This window comes from Leopardus geoffroyi, chromosome B2 (assembly GCF_018350155.1).
Source record: "Leopardus geoffroyi isolate Oge1 chromosome B2, O.geoffroyi_Oge1_pat1.0, whole genome shotgun sequence".
Classification (NCBI taxonomy): Eukaryota; Metazoa; Chordata; class Mammalia; order Carnivora; family Felidae; genus Leopardus; species Leopardus geoffroyi.
Window position 1 is genome coordinate 104,694,377 of NC_059332.1, and position 24,547 is coordinate 104,718,923.

The window sequence follows — 24,547 nt, forward strand, 5'->3', positions numbered from 1 at the left end:
TAGTATTAGTAAGGGTTAAATGTAATTCTCAATCAATTATATTTTCATTATGTCATAACTATTGATTTTTTTTTCCATTGGACAGCTTTCCTTTAAATTTAACACAGAAGTAGTACAAAGATAATAGACTCATATTTTTTAATGACATTTGTATTTTCTCTTTTAAACAATTTAAAAGATCTCAAAGTCCTAGCCTTTCATATGGGTTCTCAAAATTAAATGCATCCATTGTATGTAATGAATTAACTTTTCTCCTATACATCTAAAATGATATTAGCTATACACAGTCCTTGAGAGAATTCAGATAATTGTCACTTGAATCATTTTGTGCACTATAAATCTGAAAACCATCTGTCTGCAGAAAATACTCTGCAGCATGTTCTATCAACTTTCTGATGTCCTTTCATTGAAAAATTCATTACAATAAAAAAAAGAATAACCAAATAACAAAATAGCCAACATTGGTTTCTTTAATCATTAGTGTCATTTTTGCAAAAATGGTCCTTCTAACTCTTTCCTAAAAACTATTTGTTAATTCACTCCAAAAGGTGAAATAGTGAAAGATCTATTTGACTACTTAGGAAGATACAAAAAGATTCAACTCATAGCACGTGGGCAAAAAGATCTTCCAAATTCTAGCCTGTGTCAGAGGGTATTAGTGGGTATAATTTTCTCCATCTTACCTTATTCCGCACAAGAGCAAAGGGTCGGGTCTAACTTTACAGTGTCCCGGTTTCTGTGGCACCTTCCTAACGAAGGGGAGCCCCGGTTAATTTTGTGGCAAGGGCTACGTGCCAACAGGGATTCATCTGTATCCCCAGGTTCAGCAGTGGTGACGTGACCCCCCCCCCCCCCGGTCACACCCGCCTTTGGGGCTGCGGGGCGGGGGAAGGACGTCGGTAGGGCGCGGGGAGCCGGCCGGCCGCCGTCTGCGGGACGCAGGGCGCCGAAGCGGCTGGGAAGGCGCCGGCAGGCGGGCCGCGCGAGGGGCGGGGAGAAGCGTGGCCGGGGGCGGCGCTCGCGGGCGCGGGAAGCGCTGGAGGCAGACGCGCTGCGTCCTGAGGGTGGCCGCAGCCCCGCCCCGCTGTGCCCCGTCCCGCCCCTGCCGGGCCCCGTCCGGTCCCGTCCCGCAGCGTCCCGCAGCGTCCCGTCCGCGGTCTCCTCGCACCCTCCCGGCACTTGAGGCGCTCGCCGGTGCTTCCAGCGCAGCCATGGCTCAGCACTTCTCCCTGGCCGCCTGCGACGTGGTCGGCTTCGACCTGGACCACACTCTGTGTCGCTACAACCTGCCCGAGAGCGCGGTGGTGAGTGGCGCAGGCTGCCCGGGGCGCACGGCGTGCACCTCCATGGCGGCCGGGGCTGGAGTTTCTTCCCAGCTCCCGCGGCGACCGCTGCCAGGGGCCCTGCAGCCGCTGCGCCTCTGCGCAGAACTCGGCCTCCCACGGCGAGGCTGGGCGGAAATGTGCATCCCCGGGCCCCTCCCGAGCCGTCGGCACCGGCTTATGGAGCTCAGCTTTTAGCCAACTTTGAGAGAGCGGTGGGAAGGAAAGGGGCAGAGGGGCAATCTGTGCAAAATCGGGATGAGGAAGCGGTTCCTGGGACAGAAGGCAGGGCGGGGCCAGGGGAACTGGGGATGTCTTTTGCAGAACCCTGGCCTTGGAACTTCCTTGCAAGTCATTCTGGGCACCAGCCGCCCTCCGATGCAGCCACCTGGGCTTCTATTTTCCTTGTGTGCAGTTTTCTTTTAGCGTGTCCACGCGACCACCTGTCAGTTTTTAAACACTGCAGTCAGGGAGAGATTGTGTGGTGTTTTGAAGAAGCACTAGCCGAAAAGTCATTAGAATCTTAGCCCAAATTTTGTCTTCTACCAAGAGACGAAAATAAACATTTATTGCGCACTTCCTACGTGCTGCATGCTCTCTGAATAAGTTCTAATCCTATCAACCATCTGCTAAGTTTGCGTCCTCCCAGAACTTTGGAAAAAAGGGGGTGTGGAGTATTTATGATACCACACCCTAAGGGGAATTGTCCTTCCTCCCCCATTACTTTGGTTTCACAAGGAAACTAATTGTAAAAAAAAAAAAAAAAATCACAGGAATTTTTTAGTCGAAGATTCTTTTGAAGAAAGTTAAACCACTGTCATGTTACAACCCGTTTTGTGCATATGTGAGCATAAAAATCTCAGAATGCAAGACCCTCCAGTAAAAGGATTCTTTTTTACAAACCTCGAATATAAGTGAGGCTTAAAGATCGGAAGTATCCTAGTAGTGTGTTACGGCTCCTGTTTGGTTCAGAAATCTTTTATGAAATACCAGCAGTGTGCTGAGCCCCTTAGCAGAGTTGGATGCTGAGATGGACACGGGCCTGCAGGTGGCGTTGTAACGGGGGAAGATGCTGAAGAGTTCAGTTCAGCCCCCTGTGGTAAGGGCAGTATTGCACCTTGCTGCAGACTGGCTGCCCCTAGTGTCTGGAGACCCTCCCTCCACACCAGCCCATCTTCCAATCTTCCACAAAACCGTTCATTTCTCATAGCACTTACACATGGCTTAAAATTTCCTGTGAACCTGTCAGAATCTTCCCCTAGAGTCTAGAGCCATGACTCCTTGACATCAGTATCTCTGATAGTTTCTTGTGTGTTCTGTGTGCCGAGGTGAGTGCTTGGCACATACGGGGTTCAATAAGTAATTGAGGAATAACTGACTAAAAACATAGGTATTTTAATAAGTGAAGATGGCACAGCCATTATTCTAATACGCATTCAGTTTAAATGAACTGGTTAGATCCTTACAAGAACTGTGCGAGGTATTTGCTTTGTCACAGTCGCTGTTTAGAGATGAGGATAGCAAGGCACAAAAAGAGTAAGCAGCTTATCCAGAGTCACCCTGCTGATTGGCTTCTGTTCCCACCACCATGCTTTATGTGAGCCAGAAAGCCCAGAGGAGAGGTCTGGAGTGACATTTGATGCTTGAGCTGGGTTCCAACACAAGAGTTAAAGCTGGCAGGTGAGGAAGCAGAGGGGGGCACTTCAGACAGAGGGAAATCTAGCCAAGGCAAGGACCGAGAGGTGAGAAACAATTCAGGGAACTGCTGGGTGTCACGCGGCAGGTGGGGAGTTGCAGAAGATGTTGGAGAAGTCGGTGGTGATTGCGTCATAGAACACTGAGTGCCTCTCCCATCAGTATCATAGGCGTTTAATAAATGCAAAATGTGCAGATGTTGGACTGGATGTGTTACCTCACCTGGGGGCTCAGGAAAGGCGTCCTAGCAATGATGATCCCTGTGCTCTCCTGGGGTTGCAGACTCAGAAGGGTAAGGGGCCAAGCAGTTAACCCCCATTTGTGAGTGGGAGTGGGGCCTGGGATAGCCAGGAGAGTGTGTTTGCCTTCTGAAGGCACAGCCACACTTGACTCTTGCCAAGTTCCATGAGGAAGTAGGGGCTGAGTCTCCTTTTTTAAATTTTTATTCATTTTATTTTTTTAAATGTTTATTTATTTTTGAGAGACAAGGAGATGTAGAGCGTGAGCAAGGGAGGGGCAGAGAGAGAGGCAGACACAGAATCTGAAGCAGGCTCCAGGCTCTGAGCTGTCAGCACAGAGCCCAACGCGGGGCTTGAACTCACAGACTGCAAGATCATGACCCGAGCCGAAGTCGGAAGCTTAACCGATGGAGCCACCTAGGTGTCCCAGGGCTGAGCCTCTTAAAAGAACTAATTCTTTTTAAGACCAGTTAGGAATCTGAACTTGTATGAGAAGTCTCTCAACTTTTAAATGTTAGTTTGTTTTCAAACACATCAGGATTATGGGGTTGCCACATTTAGTGAAGAAAAATACAGCACCAGTTAAATTTGAATTTCAAATAACAAAACCATTTTTTCTTATATGTGTGTTCTGCATGGGATGTGCTTATACTAAAAAAATTCATTGTTGTTTATCTGAAAATCAAATTTAGCTAGGCATTTCATGTTTTATCTGGCAACCTTAAGTGGGAACCAAACATAATTTGTAGTCTGCATACAACTCACAATTTGCAGCTGCTGTTCAGTGTGCATTATTAGGCACGTGAGACACTGGGAGAGGAAGAAGGCTGGTCATGGAGGCCCTGTGCCATGAAGGCATCTGGGGTAACTCAGTATAAGAAAAAGATCCAAGAGCTCGGGCCTTGGGACTAGGATGGGTTTCAAAGGCACAGACTCCCTTATTTTCCTCAGCACCATTATTCTCTGGTTCTCCCCACACATTGACCTCACTCTCTCCAACTTCTCCGCGAGGTGAGGAGCATAGCTGTGGATGCCCCTAATGGCAGCCCTGCTGGAAAAGGCCCCTTTCTCTCAGGAAGGTGTCAAGTCTCAGTGGCATCATATGCCCATATCTTTATCAGTATTGTCAAGGGGTGAGAATTTCCTGTTGTCCGAGACTGAGTAAAGTGCCTTGACTCGAGGCGGCAGGTTTAATGGTATGTAGTAAGCATTGGTAGCTTGGAACTGGCTGTGGTGAGAATACTGATATGTGGAAATGGGCAAAGGTACTTATCAGAACTTTTTTTTTTTTAAACCAGCATATATATGACTGATAATAGCAAATATTTCAGTTGAATTTACTTGTATGTAAGGCACTGCTCTAAAGCCACTTTACATCTGTTAATCCCACAGCACTGGTTCCCTGCAGTCAGGATCATGATGTGTATTTTTTATTATCCATAGTACTTTGTACCTCAGAGTGACTCAGTCCATTTTTGATTGATTTTTTTTTAATGATTCAATGAAAATCCATATAACGCATAAAGCCAATGATTTTCAGTCATCTCTGGACTTCAGGAATCCTGTATGGCCTCACCTGGACCCCACCCTATCCTGGAGGCCTGAAATTTCCAGGTGGTTTTAGGAGCCATCACTGGTTCTGAATCACTGCCAGGGTTGAGAAGTGCTGATATGTAGTGTTGACATAATGTAAGCCTGTTAACAACTGACCTGGATCAGGGTCACATTGCATTGCATGGGAGTACATGTATACTGATTTTAATTAGCTTTAGGATAGAGAACAGCTCTATTTGACAGGGAGCTTTTTTTTTTTTTTAATGTTTATTTATTTTTGACAGAGAGAGAGAGAGACAGAGAGAGACAGAGAGACAGAGTGTGAGCGGGGGAGAGGCAGAGAGAGGGAGACACAGAATCCAAAGCCCGAAGCAGGCTCCAGGCTCCGAGCTGTCAGCACGGAGCCTGATGCGGGGCTCGAACTCACGAACCTTGAGATCATGACCTGAGCCCAAGTCAGACACTCAACCCACTGAGCCACCCAGGCGCCCCTGACAGGGAGCTTTTGATTTCTCTGCACTCATTCCCTGATGCTCACACCCAACTCCCAAATCCAGATGTGTGTGGGTCTCTGGGTTTCTGGATTTGGTGTGCTCCCCTCCCTCTGGATTCACCCAGCTGACTGCTACATCTTGCAGGGGTCAGTGTAAACATCATCACCTCAGGGAGGCCTTCTCCCATTCCTTTTACTGTGTTTCTGCTCTCTTCCTGCTTGTGCTGTCTCATGCTGCCAAAACCTGTCACGGGTTAACATATGGGAGAAAGGTCGAGTTGCTCAAGAATCTTCTCGGACACTGCTCAGTCAGACCCCAGACCAGCATTCTGCCTCAGGTGCGAGGGCATCTGATGCTGACTTAAGAACCCTCATGGAAGGAGAATGGGGTAGGGCCAGTGTGGACCTTCATCCACCTTCTGCCTCCTCTTTGTTTGGTATACACAGTTCTTTAAAAATCAAGCCAACTCTTTAGAAAAAAATAAGACACATTACCCCAACACTTGGGATTTTGTTGTTGTCGAGAAATCGGAAGATCTATCAACCATCGGCAGAGCATTTATCTTTGTACTTGTTTCCTGAAGCTTTCTTTGTCCTTTTCCTTCAGTTTCCTTAAGCAAAGAAATAAGAGGTATTTCCTGTATCTGATGGAAGCTCCTTGATTCCTCCTTCAGATCATCTGCCTTGTCTCCATGTGTGTTTTCCCTTTGAGACCCCCTGTGACAGTGACAAAACTAAAACTAAAACAATTTAGTGACAATTTCAATGTCCTTTATTTGGGGAAATAATCTGTGAATTGGGGAAACCCAGTGCCTCATAAGCACTTTCCACTAAGAATGGGCTAAGGATAGATATAATGATAGAGTGGTCTATATGTTTAAAATGAGTTTACAAAGCTTTCAAGTCTTAATGATCTCCAACCCATTAGAATTCAGGAGTAAGATAATAGTCATCCTTGGTTATGTAATTGTATATTGATGGTGTAATTCTGCAGTGGAAAAAGACACAACAGCTACCTGGGGCTTTCAGGGGTGGATAAATTGCTTGTACGAGGGGATTAAACTGCCGAACTTCACAATTAGAGATATTTCTCTCCCATCTGCCCCATGAATGACTCCAGTAGGTTTTCAAGTCTGTGAAATTCAGAATGAATAGTGAATTTTATATTTAATTTCTCTTTATTCCTTCCCCTTATTTATAGCTCATTTATAATAGCTTTGCTGAGTTCCTGGTCAAGGAGAAAGGGTATGACAAAGAATTACTAACTGTGACTCCAGAGGATTGGGATTTCTGGTAAGTTCTTTTTTTTAAGGGCTGCCCATTCCCTCTGTTTCTTAAATGTTGCTGATAAAATTTTAATGCTTCTTCTGTGGAGACAGAAAGTGAAATGTGAAACTGAGTCAAAAGACAAAATGCTTTCTCTATTAAAAGTTTTATGTTTCATTAATTAAAATCTTTTCTACTTTAAATTTAGACTTGTTTAATTAAATATGTAAATAGGCTAAAAGCTTCTTGACTAATTTGGATGTTTCTGTATGGCTTAAGTTTGTCATAAGTTTCAGAGGTTATTAAGAACTATCTTTGGGGCGCCTGGGTGGCGCAGTCGGTTAAGCGTCCGACTTCAGCCAGGTCACGATCTCGCGGTCCATGAGTTCGAGCCCCGCGTCGGGCTCTGGGCTGATGGCTCAGAGCCTGGAGCCTGTTTCCAATTCTGTGTCTCCCTCTCTCTCTGCCCCTCCCCCGTTCATGCTCTGTCTCTCTCTGTCCCAAAAATAAATAAACGTTGAAAAAAAAAAAAATTTTTAAAAGAACTATCTTTAAAATTTACATCTTAAAAAAGAAAGTTTGCTTTATTGCCCTTCAAATACTGAACTGTAGAAGAGGAAGAATCATGTTTTGAATAAATGTCTGAACTGGGACATTTGGTTTTCTGTAATTTGGGTAAGCGTTCCTGTCTCTAAGACTCTTACTGCTTACTCTTAGGGTTCTCTACTTGCCAAGGCTTATTTTGTCTCTCTTCCTTATCTAAACAACAAAAGAAAAATCTAACACTTTAAAATTGCTCAGTTGAAAATTAATAATAAATCTAAAACACATGAAAAACACATACAAAAGTAATTCTAGAGCAATGATGTTCATCTGTTATATATTTCTGCAGTGTTTGGTTAGTCCTTTTTGATGTATCCCTTTTGTAAAAAGAAGAAACACAAATATTTCACTGTATAAAACCACTGACTCTGGAAATTTTACTGTGGACCAAAGTCAGTAATGCTTCTAAAGTACCCTGTCATTTTTTGTTTAATTCTCTTGGTATTTGGTGGCATTATACTTCCTTGCTTTATTATTCATAAAATGAATCTGTACCCACCTCTCTCCCCAAATCCCACAAGTCTTTTGCAGTGAGGAACCTGAAACTTAGTATTTGACTTTCTTTTAGTGGTTTTCAATAGTACGCCCTGCCCAGAGGGCAAGGTTTTAAAACCTGACCTAAATCGAGGCAATTTCTAAAGAATATAGGAGAAACTCTGGCTAAGAGCTTATCTGGCAGAATTTAAATGTGTGTGTGCGTGTGTGTATGTGTGTGTTTTATTTAATGAAAAATACTTGAACATTTTAACAGAGACATGAAATAATGTTCCTTTTTTTGTTCTAATTTTTGAATTCCTCTTTTTTTAAAGCTTAAGGATTTTACAAACTAAACATGCTGTCTCTCATTTTCCCACATGGCAGTTTTCCTTACATACTTGCTCTGTGGATGCTATTAAATTTTAGAATTCTTGGATATTCTTGGTCTTTTTAACCAATATATCATTCACCTGCATGGGAGAATCCCTTTTAGCATTGTGACTTTTTGGAAGTATAGATTATTTCTTGGGGTTAGCCGAATCTATGAATTGATCAGTAATCAAATTTTTCTATTTTTAGTTGCAAGGGCTTGGCACTGGATCTGGAAGATGGGAACTTCATTAAATTGGCAGATAATGGCACCGTGCTCAGGTAATAAAATTTAGTTGTGAAATCTAAACTTTTTCTCCAGGACACTTTGTTATTATATAGCATTTGATTGTTAAGTACGGGTTAAATTAAGATTATTATTTTTATTCAGATGACAGATCATGTGCCTCTGTTTCTTCGTATGAATTGTTTTAACTATTTAAGTACAGATCGAGAAGCATTGGACTTAAAGGTCTAGTTCTTTTAAATTCGGCTCACTAGAAATATTTGCAGGAAATTGAGGAGAATTTTAATAACTTTCTTCATCTCATTGATCACCTCTACTGCAAAAGAGCCTGGAGATTATGTTGTTTTAGATGAGTGCACGGTTGCCTGGAATAAAGTGAGATTTCTTTTTACTAAGAAGAGAATGAATGTTGGGTAGGAGTTGGTGGTCTATGCACACTTCTCCTTCCTTCTCCATTTATCCAAATTTGTCCCCCTCGTGCAAGACTCCTGTTGTATTTTAGCTCCTTCTGGAAGTTTTTCTAGCCTACTCCAACCCTCATCAGTCTCTCTCACACTCAAGTACTAATTCCCTTTCCTTCCCTCCTCTCAGGGTGCACTGGGCACTTGGAGTATTTGGGGGGAGTGGGACAAGCAAATGAGAAGCTGCCGCTGCCACTGCTCTGAGCCTTACAGAGCGGGCCAGGGTGTGGGCATCCGCTTTTCCCCCAACACCCATAGTAGGGGCAAGCCAACGTGGCCACAGCTATGCGATTTATTATTATTTCTGTTGACGTGATCAGAGTCGAAGGAAAGGACTGAGCGTTACCCCTGGCACATACTCTCCCTTTTGATACATCATTCTTTTTGCACACTACGAACTCATACTCTCCCCTGGACCTCACGCTAAGTGCAGATAACTACAACAGGTGTGGCCCCCCTTCTGATTATTTTGTTATTCATTTGCATGTTTCTTGCCTTGGGCAACTAGAGCTGAAGTGTAGTATGTATGTATACATACTCAATGCAGCTTTGACCAGGACCTTAAACTCAACTATCAGATTCTTCACAGTGTACTTAGCTCTCTTCAATCATAGTTAAAAGAATGTAAAGCATTGTATAGTTTTGGTTTTGTCTTTCATTGTTGTATTTGTCTGTCTGCCCCTCCCATCTCCCCAAACCAGAGCAAGCCATGGCACAAAGATGATGGCTCCAGAAGTGCTGGCAGAGGAGTATGGCGGGAAGGAGTGGAAATACTTCATGTCTGACACGGGAATGGCTTGCCGATCAGGTATGGCTCATGGGATGGGGCGGGGGGGGGTGGGGGGGTGGGGGGGTGGGGGGGGCAGCACCACCATTACGTCTCCTTTTGTTTTGGATGTTGAACCTGGGGCATGAGGGCATGAAGCATGCCATTCTTGCCTCCTGTCGGCCAGTTTACACAAGGGGGCAGCCGCGGTGTGATAGGAATACGATGCTTTCCTTGTGTCTGATACCTGTTTGGGAGTTGGTTCTGCTTCATTTAGGGTTTCATTGATTGCTCCTTTTACTTGTACTTGTTCTGGAGTGAAAAGACTAGCACCTAGGAATAATACATTCCTCAGTCTTCTGTATTTTTTTTTTAGTTTATTACATGCTCAGTCCTTTTATTTCTCCATTACACATTTCTCCTCGTATTCATACTACCCACCTCTCTTGTTTGCTTGTTCTCTTGTTTTCTTGAATTCTCTTCTTTACTCTCAGTTCTAGTATCTTCTGCCTTTGTCTTTTCTTTTCCCTTATTTTAAATGATTTCATATATTTTCATATCTTTCTTCCCATTGTCTTTAAAGAACATGAATGGATTTCTCAAAACTTATTTGTAGACGTTGATATGCATAAATTAACAAGTAATGCTTAAGACATTATTATAAACACATAGACCTTGTTATGTTATAGTTGTTAGTTTTTCATTTGTTCTAAATGTTTGTGCCATTTTCTTTCACACTACACTTTTGAAATGCACCTGTTCCTCAGAAAATGTAGTAACCGGGGCAGGGGCGGGGGACACCTGGCTGCCTCAGTCGGTAGAACATGCGACTCTTGATCTTGGGGTTGTAAGTTTCAGCTCATGTTGGGTGTAGAGATTACTTAAAATAAAATCTTAAAAAAAAAACAAGAAAATGTAGTAAGAATATAGTTGGAGTTATTCCTTGTTATAATTAGGTTTGCTTTGTAACATTCTCTGTCTTTTGAGAGTTTGTTTTGCTTTTGTACTGAGATCAAAGTGTCAGGAAATGAGTACTCCTGATAAAGTAAATCGGTAGGAAAACATATTTCACATTGGGGATCAATACACAATGCTTTCACACATCTCAAGTCCAAATGGCTAGTGGGAGTGAAATGGGTGTCTATGTTGCCCTTTACTCCACTGAGGATAGAGGACTGCTGTTGTCTTTCCAGACACAGTCAGTTGTGGATAGCTGCCCTCCTCCCAGAAAGGCCAGGCACAGAGCTAAGTGTTTCACTCTGCCATCCATTCATTAAAGGAGTAAAGTACATTAAAGGAGTAAAGTATTTCTCAGCCAAGAAAAGAGCTTTCACCCAGTAGGACCCACAGTCTGCCCACTCCTCTGGCTGCTAGTGGGCGCCACCTCCTGGAATCAGCAGCTTCCCTCTGGTGCTCAGTATAGCCAGGAGTGCTCTGAGGATGACCTTGGAATTTATCTCCTCTTTAACTGAGTTGGTTAGGGAGGTGTTTCCCCTTCCTGTGCTCAGTGGTCAGGTGGTGGTGACACATGACAAAGGCCTTTGTTTCTGCCACGTAAGGGAAAGCTTTGCCTTTAAAAACTAATACAACTTTTTTTAATTTTTTAATTTATTTTTTATTTTTATTTATTTATTTTTTTAATACAACTTTTTTTAATGTAGAGATCTATAAAAGAAGAAAAAACTGGCCTATGATTCCACAACCCAGTTAAATTTTGTTTACGTTAAAAAAAATACTGTGAGCAAATGGTTAGAAAATTTAGTTATAGAAAAGAGTAAAATGAAGAGTAATTATCTCCAACCCCTGGCCCCAGAATCCCCTTTCCTTGAACTTATTTCTCAAAAATACCAAAAGGAATCATACATTTTTCTGTACTGTGCTCTTTTTAATTGACATCTTGGAGATCCTGTCACATTAGCACACAGAGGTGTACTTCAGTCTGTTAAATGCTGCTGTGCTCTGCCATCCAGTGCCGTCCATCAGTCCGTCCATAGTGCATAGTGACTTTGTGTCTAGTGTCTGGCCATTACAAACAAGCCTGCAGTGATGTTTTCATATATGTATATTTTTCACTTTTGTGCAAATGCATTCAGGGTACACTCCTAGAAGTACAGTTGCTCTAAAGACATGTAGGTTTAAAATTTGATCAGTATTGCCAAATAAAACCTTTATTTTCACGAACACCAGTTGGTTTAGCTGTTTCCGTCTACTTTGAGCGTACTCATCCCCAGTGTTAAGTAGAGCATTGTCAAGTGCATTCCCTACCAGTATGTTTAGGGAATTTAAAGCATTGATGGATACAGACATTTTACTGACCATTTACTTGATAATCACTTTTCAGGTTCTTGCACTGGCAGGAGTATGGTTTTCCTTACCCGCCGATTTCCAGAGAGCAAGTCCTTTTGACGTTGTTTCCCTCTAAACTGGTGGATTATGCAGAAACAACTTGGTATAGCGGAAACCACAGGGAGCGTGGAGGCAGGTGGTCCTGGATCATATTGACTCTGTTCCTTGCTGGGTCAAGTGATCTGGCAAATTACTAAGCCACTTTTGGCATCACTTTGTTCATATTTAAGTGAAGATGATATCACTCACCTACAGGAGAAGTGAGCTAACATAAATTGTTCTCTTGCCCTCAGTCATTTGTGTGCCTCTGTTCTGTTATCAGTAAGAATATGGGGTTTGTAAAGTACATAGTTGTTGGCACTGGGTTCTTGGGGAGCAGTTTCTCTGTGAGCACAGCTTAACGATTTTAGGACTTATCTTCTTGTGGAGGCTTGTTTCGTTGAACTGAGCTCACTAATCCCTTCATTGCCAGTGAGCTCTCTGCTTATAAGGAGGGGAGAGTCAAAGCTTTCATGTGGTAGTCTTGGAGTTTTGTTGTGGGAAGAGGCATTGAGGGCAGCCTGGTCCAGTTCACAGGTCAAGACTGAACAAGCCTCGGTGTGTCCACAGAGTGGTCCTCCAGCCCAGGTTTGATAGCTGAGTGAGTCAGCCCCTTGCCTTATGGAAGGGAGTTTCATTAACCCCCTGCGTTATTTGCTTAGACCCCAACCAAGACTCGTGATCAGTGTTTCAGTTCTTTAACTGAACTTCATCTGTTAATGGCCATAAAGGGAGTGAAAGGGGAGGGGAAAGCAAGGGCACATATCTGGTGATGAGGACACCTGCTGCTCCCACTGTGCCCAGAGCAACTGGCCGCTCTGGTGTCATAGGCCAAGAGAATAAATACAGCACAGGTTAATGTACCTTGGAAAGCTGTTCCCACTGTCTTAGGTCTTGGGAACCCTGGAGTATTATGTGGCCTTACAGCACAGCAAAGTGTGAGCAGAAATGTACATGTTATATTATCTCCCTCTTCCTCCAGATCCTGGTTCCTCACGCTGACAAAGCCAGTCTAACCTTTCTTAGGAATGAAAAATAGTCTAATAAAATGAAAAATAGCCAATAATTTCAGCTGCAGAAGAGTAAAAAACAAACTGTTTTTAACTGAGGGAAAGGATACACAAACCCACACAGCCATTTTGTGAATTAACAGAAGGAGAACTTTGAGTTTGTTTCATTTATGTTCTTAATAATTTGATATGAGGAAGTAAAAAGCATTAAATGGCAGTTAAAGGGATAGACATCTGGCCCCTGCAGAGGGTTTTCTCCTGTTAATTTACCCACGACCCTCCTTCATTCCAGAAGTCCATTCCACTATTAGATCATTCATTCGTTCGCTTAACAAACATATTGAGGGCCTACAATATGCTGGGTATTGTGCTTAGTGGACACTAAAGAGCAAGACAGCCGTGTTCCAGAACCTCATACATTACAAATGGGAGAAAGGGAGGACTCGAAATCAGGCACTTATAATAGTGCATTCAATGTTACGACCATTTGAAAAGTACTTTCTTACATTAAACTAAAATCTGGCTTCACCTTTGGTTGTTTGATTCCTCTTTGTGCAAGGGTTATGACATTGGGACCCCGCACCCTGCCCAAAGCAAAGTGGTTGGTCTCAGTCCTGGTAAACAGGAGTGAGATGTTAGAGGCGATGAGACGGAAGGAAGGAGCAATGGGGGCTGGGTTCCACTGGGACTTCTGAGAAGCACTGAGAATACCTCCCGGAGTTGTCAATCCAAGGGACAGAAGTCTTCGCTGTCTCCTAAACTCGAGGCTCATCCACTGGTGCCTGGAGCTTGCCATGTGAGCCACATGGACTCCACAGGCTTTTGGGGAAAGTGAATGACACAGGTGTGCTTAGGTGAGATGATGTCATTTAGCACGGCCATGGCTGGGATCAGACTTGAGTCAAAGGGATGTGACATGGGTCATCAGGTGTCTGCCCAGGGATGGCAGATACGAAAGTGACATCTGTACCAAGGAAGGGCTCAAGTTTGATTCTGTCCTAGGGCCAAATAGGATAAATTAAATTCCTCTCTTCCATGAGATCCTGGAGTGCCTGTCCTGTGCTCCTGAGATTTTCCAAGATTAGTATACTGTGTCCTGATATGATGTGCTATTTTTTTTTTATTCCTCTCAGTGCATTGGTTATTCTCACATTGCACTGAAGGTGGACCAGCTAGCACAGATATGGAAAGGCACTGTTGTATTGATTACTTCATGGTACTCCAGTGTTAGGCTGATTGTTTTGAAATTCAGTGACATTGGTAACATAAACTGTGGCTTTTTCATAATCCATTTTATATTTGGGGTAAATCTATTTTTAATTTTTACATGAAAGCATTTTTTTCATGAAATCCTTAAATTATGGATATCATATTTTAACTTTCTTGCAGCTTAAACCTTCTTTAAAAGACAACAATAGGGGCTCCCTGGGTGGCTTAGGCTGTTCAGTATCTGGCTTTTGATTTTGTCTCAGGTCATGATCTCACGGTTCATGTCATGATATCAAGCCTGCATTGAGCTTTATGCTGACAGTATGGAGCCTGTTTGAGATTCTCTCTTTCCCTCTCTCTCTGCCCCTTCCCCGCTTGCCTGCATGTATATACATGTGCTCACTCTCTCGCTCTCTCTCTCTTTCTCTCTCTCTCAAAAAAAAAAAGATGTTAAAAAAAAAAAAGACAATGGTAGCCTGTAATGGAGCCATTCTGAATTGAAATAGAGGTCCCTTTAAGTGACTAACCCAAAATCTAGTGTCTCTTTAGCCAGGTTTCTGTGTGTCACATAAATGAGGCAATAATTTATTCCCAGTTTAAATTTTTGTTCTTTTTTAGGAAAATATTATTTTTATGATAACTACTTCGACCTGCCAGGAGCTCTTCTATGTGCCAGAGTCGTGGACTCTTTAACAAAGGTGAGCAGGGGCTCATTTTTTAGAAATTACGGTATGTATTTAGTCATAAATCAGAGGACTTAATTATATATGTCTTTTGAGTTGAGATTTTACTCAGTTTCCTCTCTGTAGTTGAAGTGACTGAGGAAGAAAAACAAAATTTGGTCGAGTATTTTGGGAAAATTAAGTAGCAGTGACTATTTTTTTTCTCAAGGATAATAAACCTATTCGCCAGCAGGGGGTGCAAAAGTCTAAAAAGAAAACAGACCTCATAGGTGGAAAAATATTTTCTTGGTTTCATTAGCAGAATAAAAAAAAAAAAAAGTAATTAAGTAAATTCCACCTGTTCTTAAGCATTCTAAATAATATGAAATTAAAAAATGAGATGGAGTTTTTAAATTCATCATTTTGAGCAGTTTGATGCATGCAGACTTTATACTGTTTATGAAGATTGAATAGATGTCTGGGTCCAAGAAGTTATACTTAGTTAGGGCTTAAGACCTGTGAACAGAAACCAGTTTTATGTCAGAATTACTTTTCTTTTTTGCATATGTTGTCTTTTAAAATCATAATGATCATGTTGATAATTGAATATGGATAATGGTTTATTTTTGAACCAGAATTAGTCATGTTTTTGTGAAAGTTTCTATTGAGCAATAATTTTAGTATGTTGGTAGAAGTTATTTACGTGAGCTGGAGTCAGTTTTTTATTCATAGTAACTTCAAGCAAATATATCAGTCCTCAAATATTTCAGAGCTTATATAATTAGATACAAATACCTAGTAGTTTGTCTTTGTTTAGATAGAAGGACACCAGTTAATGTTTCCAAGAAAGCAAGGGGTTGTAGGGTTATGTGTTATAATATAATGTTACTTGCTTCCTGGTTTAAAGAAATCTGAATAAAAATGGTGTACATTTTGGGTTTTGAACCTCCTTTATCTCTCCTGTAGAGACTTGCTGCTCTTTTATATAGAAATCAGGTAAATGTGCATTGAATTCTAAAGTAACCAGCTTTTAGGACTTTAGGAGTTGAAGTTTTTTAACCCCATTGATGCCCCACTACATGAAGAGGCACATTCTGATATCTCAAAAGCTATAACACCATAAATTTACTCATGTGTTTAAAATACATAATTTTTAGACTTTACATTGAGTGGAAATTTCTATTTTATTTGGGCTATATGAGCTATATTAATATTTAGTTATATGTATGTATATTGTATGTATATATTGTATACATATATATATATATATATATATATATATATAACTGATTTTCATGAAAGATTTCTTTTTTTAAATCATTCGGAAGAATGAGTTTGTACGTCTATTACCTTTTCTAAAACATGAGTCCCAGTTTTATTTTTTATTTTTAAAAAACTGTTTTTAATGTTTTATTTTTGAGGGAGAGACAGAGTATGAGCAAGGGAGGGGCAGAGAGAGAGGGAGACACAGAATCCGAAGCAGGCTCCAGGCTCTGAGCCGTCAGCACAGAGCCCAACGCAGGGCTCGAACTCACAGACCATGAGATCATGACCTGGGCTGAAGTTGGATGCTCAACCAACTGAGCCACCCAGGCGCCCCATAAAATATGAGTCCCAGTTTTAGATTACAGTAATATTGTAATGGTTTGGCAAGTGTTTTCTACTGGGCTTGAAAACAGAATTATTACGTATGTTAACATTTGGATTTTTTTTTTTTTTTTAGCAGAACAATGGTCAAAAAACATTTGATTTTTGGAAGGATATAGTTGCTGGTATACAACACAATTATAAAATGTCAGCTTTTAAGGGTGAGTAATATGAAGAGAGATTTTCTAATAGATGTTTATTAAATGCTATGTCTTATGAATTACTTAGAAGTTACCTATTTTGTTACGTGTCTCAGTTAGGATTTACGTTCATCTTAAATTTTGCTATGTAGTTGGTACTGTTTACATTTTAAGAGGTTCTGTAATTCATGTCTGGTTCATGGCCATAATTGCCAGTATTCTGAGCTATGCTGTCTCTTACATGCCTGCCTAAAGGGTCGTTCTGTGGGCTCCCTAGAATTGAAGTTCACACTTCACTATTTCCCAGCCTGGGAATGCAGATTACTCACACCTATAACCATTGGTGTTGTTGTTATAGACTGATAGGGGAAGTGAGAATTCTATTCTCATTGCTTAAAACAGGATGGGCTGACTCAGAATGGGGCAGAGACATCGCCAAGCTGCAGCTAAGGTTTCACAGCTGTATCCGCAGGTCTGCTTGAGTTACACAGAGGATATTTCTAAGGAATAAAGAGATGCGTTTATCATATGTTACCTCGTTGACTCCAACCAGACTGTCCTGATTCAACCAGTGGGCTGACTGATAGATGCTCAAGAGCAATGTTTCTCAGCTTAGAGAAATGTTGCCTTTTGATTGACATAAACTTGCCTGCCTTCTTTTTAATGTAATTTAAGCCATCAAAATAATCCTAAATATTATGACTAAAATCATGTCAAGGCAGCAAATAGTAACTGCAGAATATTTTTTCAAATTACATATTTCTCTGCCACCTGCTTTGTCCTTCCCTGAAGAAAATCACTGTTATGGAGTAATCATCTCACTTTTCCATGCCCAGTCACCTGCCCTTCACCCTGGCTGGTAGGTCCCATGGGGTCCTGTGGGGTCTTTTCACAGCCCACACTGAGTGCTGGGGGTGGGGGGTGTGGGAATGCCCATCCCCAGTAGAGGGGAGTATCCGTGACAACTGTAAAAGTCACCCACCTACCACTACTGTTTTACTTTTATTCACTTTGTAAAATGAAAAGCCTTCAAAGAATGTTTGAGAATACCAAATTGCTGCTGTCGAATAAATTAACATAAAAATCCGTTGATGTTATTTTATTGCATTGTAAATAAGGAGTAGGTAAAACATTTCATGCTTTAACAAGTGAGGCACAGCTTAAAAGTTTTAAACAGCAATATAAAAATACAGTACAGAGCATAAATAAATAATGTCTTTTCATTTCTAGTCAGATTGTGAAACGCTTGACGTTAGTTATACTTTCACTAGAATAGGAGGCTCAGGGTACATATGGTAATGGTCTGTAAACCCACAATATCATATTATGTAAGATTCAAGATGGAATTAAAGAAATCAAATTAATCACACTTGTATTAAGTAAATAAAATAGGTTAGACACCCATTTCCAAGTTACGAAGGGTATATAGGAAGCTTTCCTGCAGTCACAGAAAAGTTTGCAAAGGTTCATGGCTAAAGCACCTTGCATTTCAGATTAATTTTAACATAATCTTTTGGTTTTATTAGAGCTGTAAGAAGTCTATATGCACCTGTATGTTTGAATAGATCTTGATGAAGGGGCCATATAAGCCTTCGAGTAATGCACCATCAGAAAGATCTCAGGGTATACAGTGTCTTTGAAATTTGAATATTCAAGTATTTGAGTTCTATAAAGATATGATACCTCCTGATTGTTTCCTAGAAGTTCTCCTGTTAATTGTTAGAAACAGGCTTCTTTTTAAAAACAAATGCTGAATTTCTGAAATCAAATTTAACGTAATTTAGTGTCCCATTTCAGGGTTTCATTGCGATCATTTTATTTTTTTAGCCTAGTAGGACTTTCATGGTGAAATTTTTAAATACTGAAGGAGTTCACAGAAAACTTTAAAGAGTCTTAAGGCTGCTGACTAGAAATTCAAGAGAGTCTTCGCATATAATTTACCATTGCTGCTCGCTTTGTCAGGGGGACAGTTTATTGGTCTGAAAGCTCAAATCTGTATTTTGGAAAATTAAAATTAGTCACATTTTTTTTTTTTTTTTGCCTACCTCCATATGCATTTTGTGGGGCGCAGTGGAGTTGGAGAATGCCTTTTCAAGCAGATTTACGTTAGCTCGGTTGGGAATATGCTCACATTGGTGCCACCAAGAACCCTGAGAAGGAGGAGTGGACATACTCAGAGGAGTACAGCCCATTTGACCCAGCATTGGGCAGCTGGAGCCACACCTGGTCATTTTCTGTGAGATCGAGTATGGCACTCCCGGAAGCCTGATCCAGGTAGCCTTTGGTGTATTCATCATAGGTGTACATGACAGGGGTGCCGTTCTTATACAGGCCCACCCAAACATGGTTCCCTTTCACATGCACGTGGTAGGAGAAATAGTATGTTCCTGGGATCCTACAGGTAAAGATTCCAGTTCTTGAGTCATAATGCTGTTGCCTGTTATACAGAATCTTATCAAATGGGATGGGAATACCTATAGCTGGGTAAGCTTTGGAGAGAATAACAGTGAACGCAGACACAGGCATCCCCGTTACTCCCTGGTTGGCACTAACAAGAGGCCTTTGGCCTGCCTTTATAAAGCCATCGGATGGGGCTGCCTGGCCTGGGGGGCCTGGAGGGCCTGGGGGACCGGGGAGGCCAGGCTCTCCAGTGTGGCCTCTCGGACCTGGAGGCCCTGGTGGCCCAGTGGGACCATTAAGCCCCTTAGTTGTAATGCCAGCTGGGCCAGGAGGACCTGGAGTTCCTGGATCCCCTTTAGATCCAGGGAATCCTGGAATGCCTGGTGGCCCAATGGGGCCTCTGGTACCTGGTATTCCAGGGGCACCCCTTGGACCAGCCTCACCATTGTGTCCAGGTACTCCCTTAGCTCCTGCTGGGCCCACAGGACCTGGGAGACCAGGAGGTCCTTTAACTCCAGGGTCACCTTTTGGGCCTGGGAGCCCTGGATTTCCCTTAAGACCACTGGTGCCTGGTTCTCCCGGGTACCCTGGTTTTCCATCTAACCCAGAGGAACCCCTTTCTCCCTTAGCCCCAGGGTGTCCTGCAGGCCCAGCCGGTCCTGTCTCACCTTTAGGGCCTGGAATTCCTTGGTTGCCTGGGATGCCTTTTGGTCCTTGGGGTCCCATGTTTCCGGGGGGTCCAGTCAGACCTGGTTCCCCAGGATGGCCTGCTGGGCCTTGTTCCCCTTTGGCACCTGGACTCCCTGGAAGGCCAATAGGTCCTCTTTGTCCCTTCAGGCCTGGTAACCCTGGTTTCCCAAAGCCAGGAGCCCCGGGGACCCCAGCTATTCCTGGGGCCCCAGGGTGACCTTTTGTCCCAGGAATCCCTGGCTGGCCTGGGGCTCCAGGGGCTCCTGGCTTTCCAATGCCTTCTGGTCCTCGTTCCCCAGGAGGACCTTGGGGGCCTGGCGGGCCAGCTGGTCCTCTCTCTCCTGGAAAGCCCCGATCACCTTTGATGCCTGGCTGCCCTGGAAGCCCGTTTTCACCTCTTTTTCCTACTCCAGGAGAGCCAGGTGGTCCCATGGGACCCTGAGGGCCTGGAAGGCCCCTCTCACCTGGGCGTCCAGGAGTACCATATCCTGTTTCCCCTTTCTGTCCATGCACACCAGGGACTCCTGGTGTGCCCTTTTCTCCAGGAAAGCCTCTGGGTCCTGGGGCTCCTGGAGGTCCTTGTTGTCCGGGTTTTCCTGGAACAGTAATTCCAGCTGGGCCGGGGATTCCAGGTGGCCCTGGTGGGCCCCGTGGTCCTGGTAAACCTGGTGGTCCAATATCTCCTTTGGGTCCATATAGTCCTTTCTCCCCGGGTTTTCCTGGGAGTCCTGGCAAACCTGGCTTTCCAGTGGTGGATGGTCCTGGTGGTCCTGGTAATCCTGGCTCTCCTTGGGGTCCAGGACTTCCATAGCCTGGTTTTCCTGGTGGTCCAGATGGACCTGGGTGCCCTCGAGGTCCCACAGGGCCTGGGGGACCAGGGATACCTTGCTCTCCTCTTACTGATACACCTGAAAGACATGTCCGATACACAGACCCAGAGAGAGGGATAATTAGTAATGTTAAGGGATCATTGCTTCTTGAAATATAAATCAGGACAGGATATGGCAGTGTCAGTCCATTTTGGCAGACTAAGCTCAAACGGTTTCAGATAACACATTCTACATTGTTTTTAAAAACACTGCCAGAGGGCACGGTTTCATAAAACCATGGCTACCATAGTAGTTTCATTAGATCCTAATTATCCATAAAAATAAACTGGGATTGAAGAATTCATCTAGAATAAGAGTATAGGGGGGACTGGGGCACCTGAGTGGCTCAGTTGGTTAAGCGTCGAACTCTTGGTTTTGGCTCAGGTCATGATCTCACAGCTCCTGAGTTTGAGCCCTGCATCAGGCTCTGCACTGACAGTGTGGAGACTGCTTGGGATTCTCTCTCTCTCTCTCTCTCTCTCTCTCTCTCTTTCTGCCCTTCCCTTGCTTGTGGTCTCTTTCTCCTATTCTCTCAAAATAAATAATAATAATAATAAAAAGAGTACAGGGGAGATATTTACCTTGCCCCCATCTGTTTGGAGAAAATCATCTACCTCAAAAGGAAAGGGGAAAGTATTTAACAGAAAAGGAATGAAGAGACAAATGCAGAAATAATGGGAAAATATTTAAGAACTCTAACAATTGTCTTTCACAAAAACTACCCTATATGACATCAGTGAGAAGTGCTATTGATTTCTAGTTTATATCTGCCATGGCTCTGCTGAACACAGTTTAGATTTAGTTTGAATTTTTTCAATTTCAGTACATACTGTGAGCTCCTACATTCTCCTTTAATTGACTTAAAATTGAAACAAAGAATTAGAGAATTAGATCTAATGGGCAAAGTATATAAAATAGTATTAAAATATTTATCTAAAGTTTTTTTTGACTAATGCAAATAGATATTGTTGATTTCATAAAGCTGTGGGTTCATTTGAACTAAATACTTCTACTGATATTATGGATTAAATTCAAAAATCACTTATTCACTGCTTGCGATGTGAAAAGTGCCCCTGGGCCACAAGTGTGGGGGAAGCACACGACACATCTTATAAGAGTCCTCAAGGGAGCAAAACACGTGTCAGTGTGATAAGTGCTTAAAGAGGTGTCCAAGGTTTTGGTTTTAGTCATTCAAAGATGGGATTAAACAGAGCATTACTGCCATTAGGATATATAATTAGGGAAGTATTACCATGTCAAAGAATCTTTAGGCAACAATCATCATAAACATCTATAAGATACTCTTTCTCAGAGAAATTCTTTAATAGCAAAAATGGTAATAAAATGACATGTGATTTAAGTGTCTACTTGCAGAGTTTATATTAAAATCACTTTCTGTTTAATAAATTTTCAGGAACATAGATGGAATGCCTTCATATACTATTTAGATTCTTACACATTGGAAAATGGTTCGTAGTAATGGTAGATTTAGCAAATGGCATAATCGTTGAATGGTTTGGTCAAAACCCTGAAAATAACGTTTGGCTGTGACTTTTGAGCCATACCTTTTTTGTACAAAGTGATTATTTACTTAAACTTTGTCTAAGTCTTTAATGACTTTAGAAATCAAAATGAAAACTAAATTGGAATTAATATTAAGTGAATTGAAATAAATTGTAAATTGCCTTTGAACACATATGCCTATGGGTATAGTTCCCGTTAACTGTTAATTGTTGGTACATTATTATATTTTTAAAAATCTTTCATATTAATTAACTGGCATGTAAGAAGTAGTTAGCCAACAATAGTTGCCTATTCTCCTGGGTAGAGAGATTCCTGATATCTGAAAAACATTTAGTGACAAATGAAATGTAAAATACAGAGCAGAATCATTAAAATAGATGTGCTAAAAAAGGAAAATTATTTTAGACTTGGATATTTTGTACTGATTAGAGTTATGTTTTGTTTTGCAAATTTTTAAATGTATAGAACTTTATTCACCCCTGAATTTTCAGAAAATGACATCAGGAAGATTATGAGAAAAATTAGTTTATGGAAAAGATCTCCATGTAATCATACATATATTATTGATAGATTGACTTTTTAGTGGACATATATGATATGTCTATAAGTGTAAAGGGGTGTGATACATTGTAAGTAGAAAACAAAATAGTACATTTTTTTTCAAATGCAAGCTATGTTAGATGGGATTTGCTTTAGAATCTTATTCTGAATCTCCTAAAGATCAGTATCCATACTAAAAATGATGGTCTTGGTCTGGTCAGAAATCTGTTTAATGTTAAAATAGAGAGGAAAAACAGTCTTACTGAAAATGACTGTATAGAGCATCTTTTGAAACTGGAATTTCCAAGACAGGGTGATCTCAGTCACTTGGAATGTTGCCCTAATAGGTCCTCCACCTCTTCATGCAAGAAAGGATGTGAGTTCTGTTGTGTCTTTGGGGGATAGCCCCTGTTTGTTGCTTGCCAACCGAAAAAAATTAAAGATTAGGGTGATACCATCCTCAAGGAGAAATGATTACCCAGCAGAAAAGTTTCCGAAATGCCACAAGCCAAAATAGTGGTTGATTATGTCGGAATGTGGCATCCACCTGGCCACCAGCTCTGCAGTCCTTTGCAGCGTAATTTAGTGTGTTTTGGCTGAGCTGTCTTTGAGCCTGTGTTGAACAGATGAGCCCAGGAATTAAATAGGCACTCTTTGTGTTTCTGTTATCAGTTTAATGTTCTAATTGTATAAATTGTGGGCTTTTGTCTTTCTTTCAGTGCATTAGTGCCTACCAGTGAATGATAAGGTATTTGAGTTTCCACCTCAAATTATTATCAAGTAGAGACCTTAGTGGAGTTAACAATTAAGATGCAGCTTCTAAACTTTTCATTTGTTAGTAAGATACATATTTTCATTTATTCTGCAGAAATAGCCAAGATGATAAAGTACATAAGGATGGGAAGATAGAAATATTTTTAACCTTCTATGAGTGGTGCATGTGATGCTTGAGTCTTTTTAACTCAAGACTGTTTCATATGATCTTAGTAAACTATAAAAAGTGTGAATTAGTGATCATAACAGTGTACCCAGTGATGTTTGTCCTAACATTTCACATTGCTGTTCGTTGCTTCAAGTAAAGTAGCAGGTTTCCTTATCTTTTATTCTTTCTTTCTGTAACTTTTCTCGTTCTCATATATTATTTGTATTCTGAGGCGTTCAGAAGTTTTTGTTATCCACCTGTGCCTTTGTTTTTAAACATTGAGCTCCCTTTCATGAATTGCTTTAAATTTTGTTTTTCTCAAGAAGAGATTCCTATAAGTTTAACTTGCTCAAAATGGTTGTCTCCAAAAGCATACTTTGTAAAGTTTATGGCAAATACCCTTAGCATTATTTGCAAGGTAAAATATATAACTATAATGAAAAAATACTAAGGAAAGGAAATTTGAGTCCTGCAATCAGTTCAGATTGTTCAGTTTAATTCAGTAGATTTTTACAGGCAGTTTGTGCCAGATGCTATTAAAATGGAATTAGCAAATGTGAAACCTAATAATTGCCTTTCTTGAGGATCTGTTAGTAGTGTACATACATCTCCTCAGTTGCCTTCATAGTAACTGAGAAAGCTGAACAGTTGGGAAATGGATTCAAGAACAAAGTTAAATCGTGTCTAAGGCTACCCCACCCGTACCACCACGAGTGAGGAGGAGTACCCGTAGTGCTGCTAATACTTGAGCAGTTGACAGGTATTCACTCACTTAAGCTTCATGACAGCCCTTGGAGATAGCTGCTGCTTCTTTTACAAATGAAGAAACTAAGGCACAGAGGGGACAAGTAACTTACCTGAGGTCCCATAGTTAGTACAAGGCAGTTCATAAGTCTGAGTACTTAACTGCTAAACCATACAGAAATTTATAAAGAACTGTGAAAATTGCTGCTTCATTTGTCTGTTAAGTTTCTTGGGAAGGCATTAGATTTTATTTGATAATTAAGACTGAGTTTTGTATATATTTGTGGACTAGCTGAATCGGTTGTAGAAGTAA

At 41.6% G+C, this 24,547-nt stretch overlaps 2 protein-coding genes across 3 annotated transcripts in view; one reads left to right on the plus strand and one right to left on the minus strand.

Moving 5' to 3' along the window:
* Positions 1-1,028: 1,028 nt before the first annotated feature.
* The window catches only part of NT5DC1 (5'-nucleotidase domain containing 1), a 140,325-nt gene continuing 116,806 nt past the window's right edge, over positions 1,029-24,547 (plus strand). Inside the window, exons 1-6 of one of the 2 annotated variants that reach the window (XM_045499341.1) lie at positions 1,029-1,304; positions 6,505-6,596; positions 8,229-8,300; positions 9,428-9,534; positions 14,715-14,794; positions 16,482-16,566. In XM_045499341.1, the coding sequence (XP_045355297.1) occupies positions 1,212-1,304; positions 6,505-6,596; positions 8,229-8,300; positions 9,428-9,534; positions 14,715-14,794; positions 16,482-16,566 (529 nt within the window). In that variant the 5' untranslated portion in view covers positions 1,029-1,211. The remainder of the gene's footprint in view (positions 1,305-6,504; positions 6,597-8,228; positions 8,301-9,427; positions 9,535-14,714; positions 14,795-16,481; positions 16,567-24,547) is intronic. The other variant, XM_045499342.1, reaches the window with a different exon arrangement.
* Positions 17,633-24,547, minus strand: part of COL10A1 (collagen type X alpha 1 chain) — a 44,996-nt gene continuing 38,081 nt past the window's right edge. The window contains exon 3 of the mRNA XM_045499339.1: positions 17,633-20,543. Within this exon, the coding sequence (XP_045355295.1) occupies positions 18,673-20,543 (1,871 nt within the window). The 3' untranslated portion in view covers positions 17,633-18,672. The remainder of the gene's footprint in view (positions 20,544-24,547) is intronic.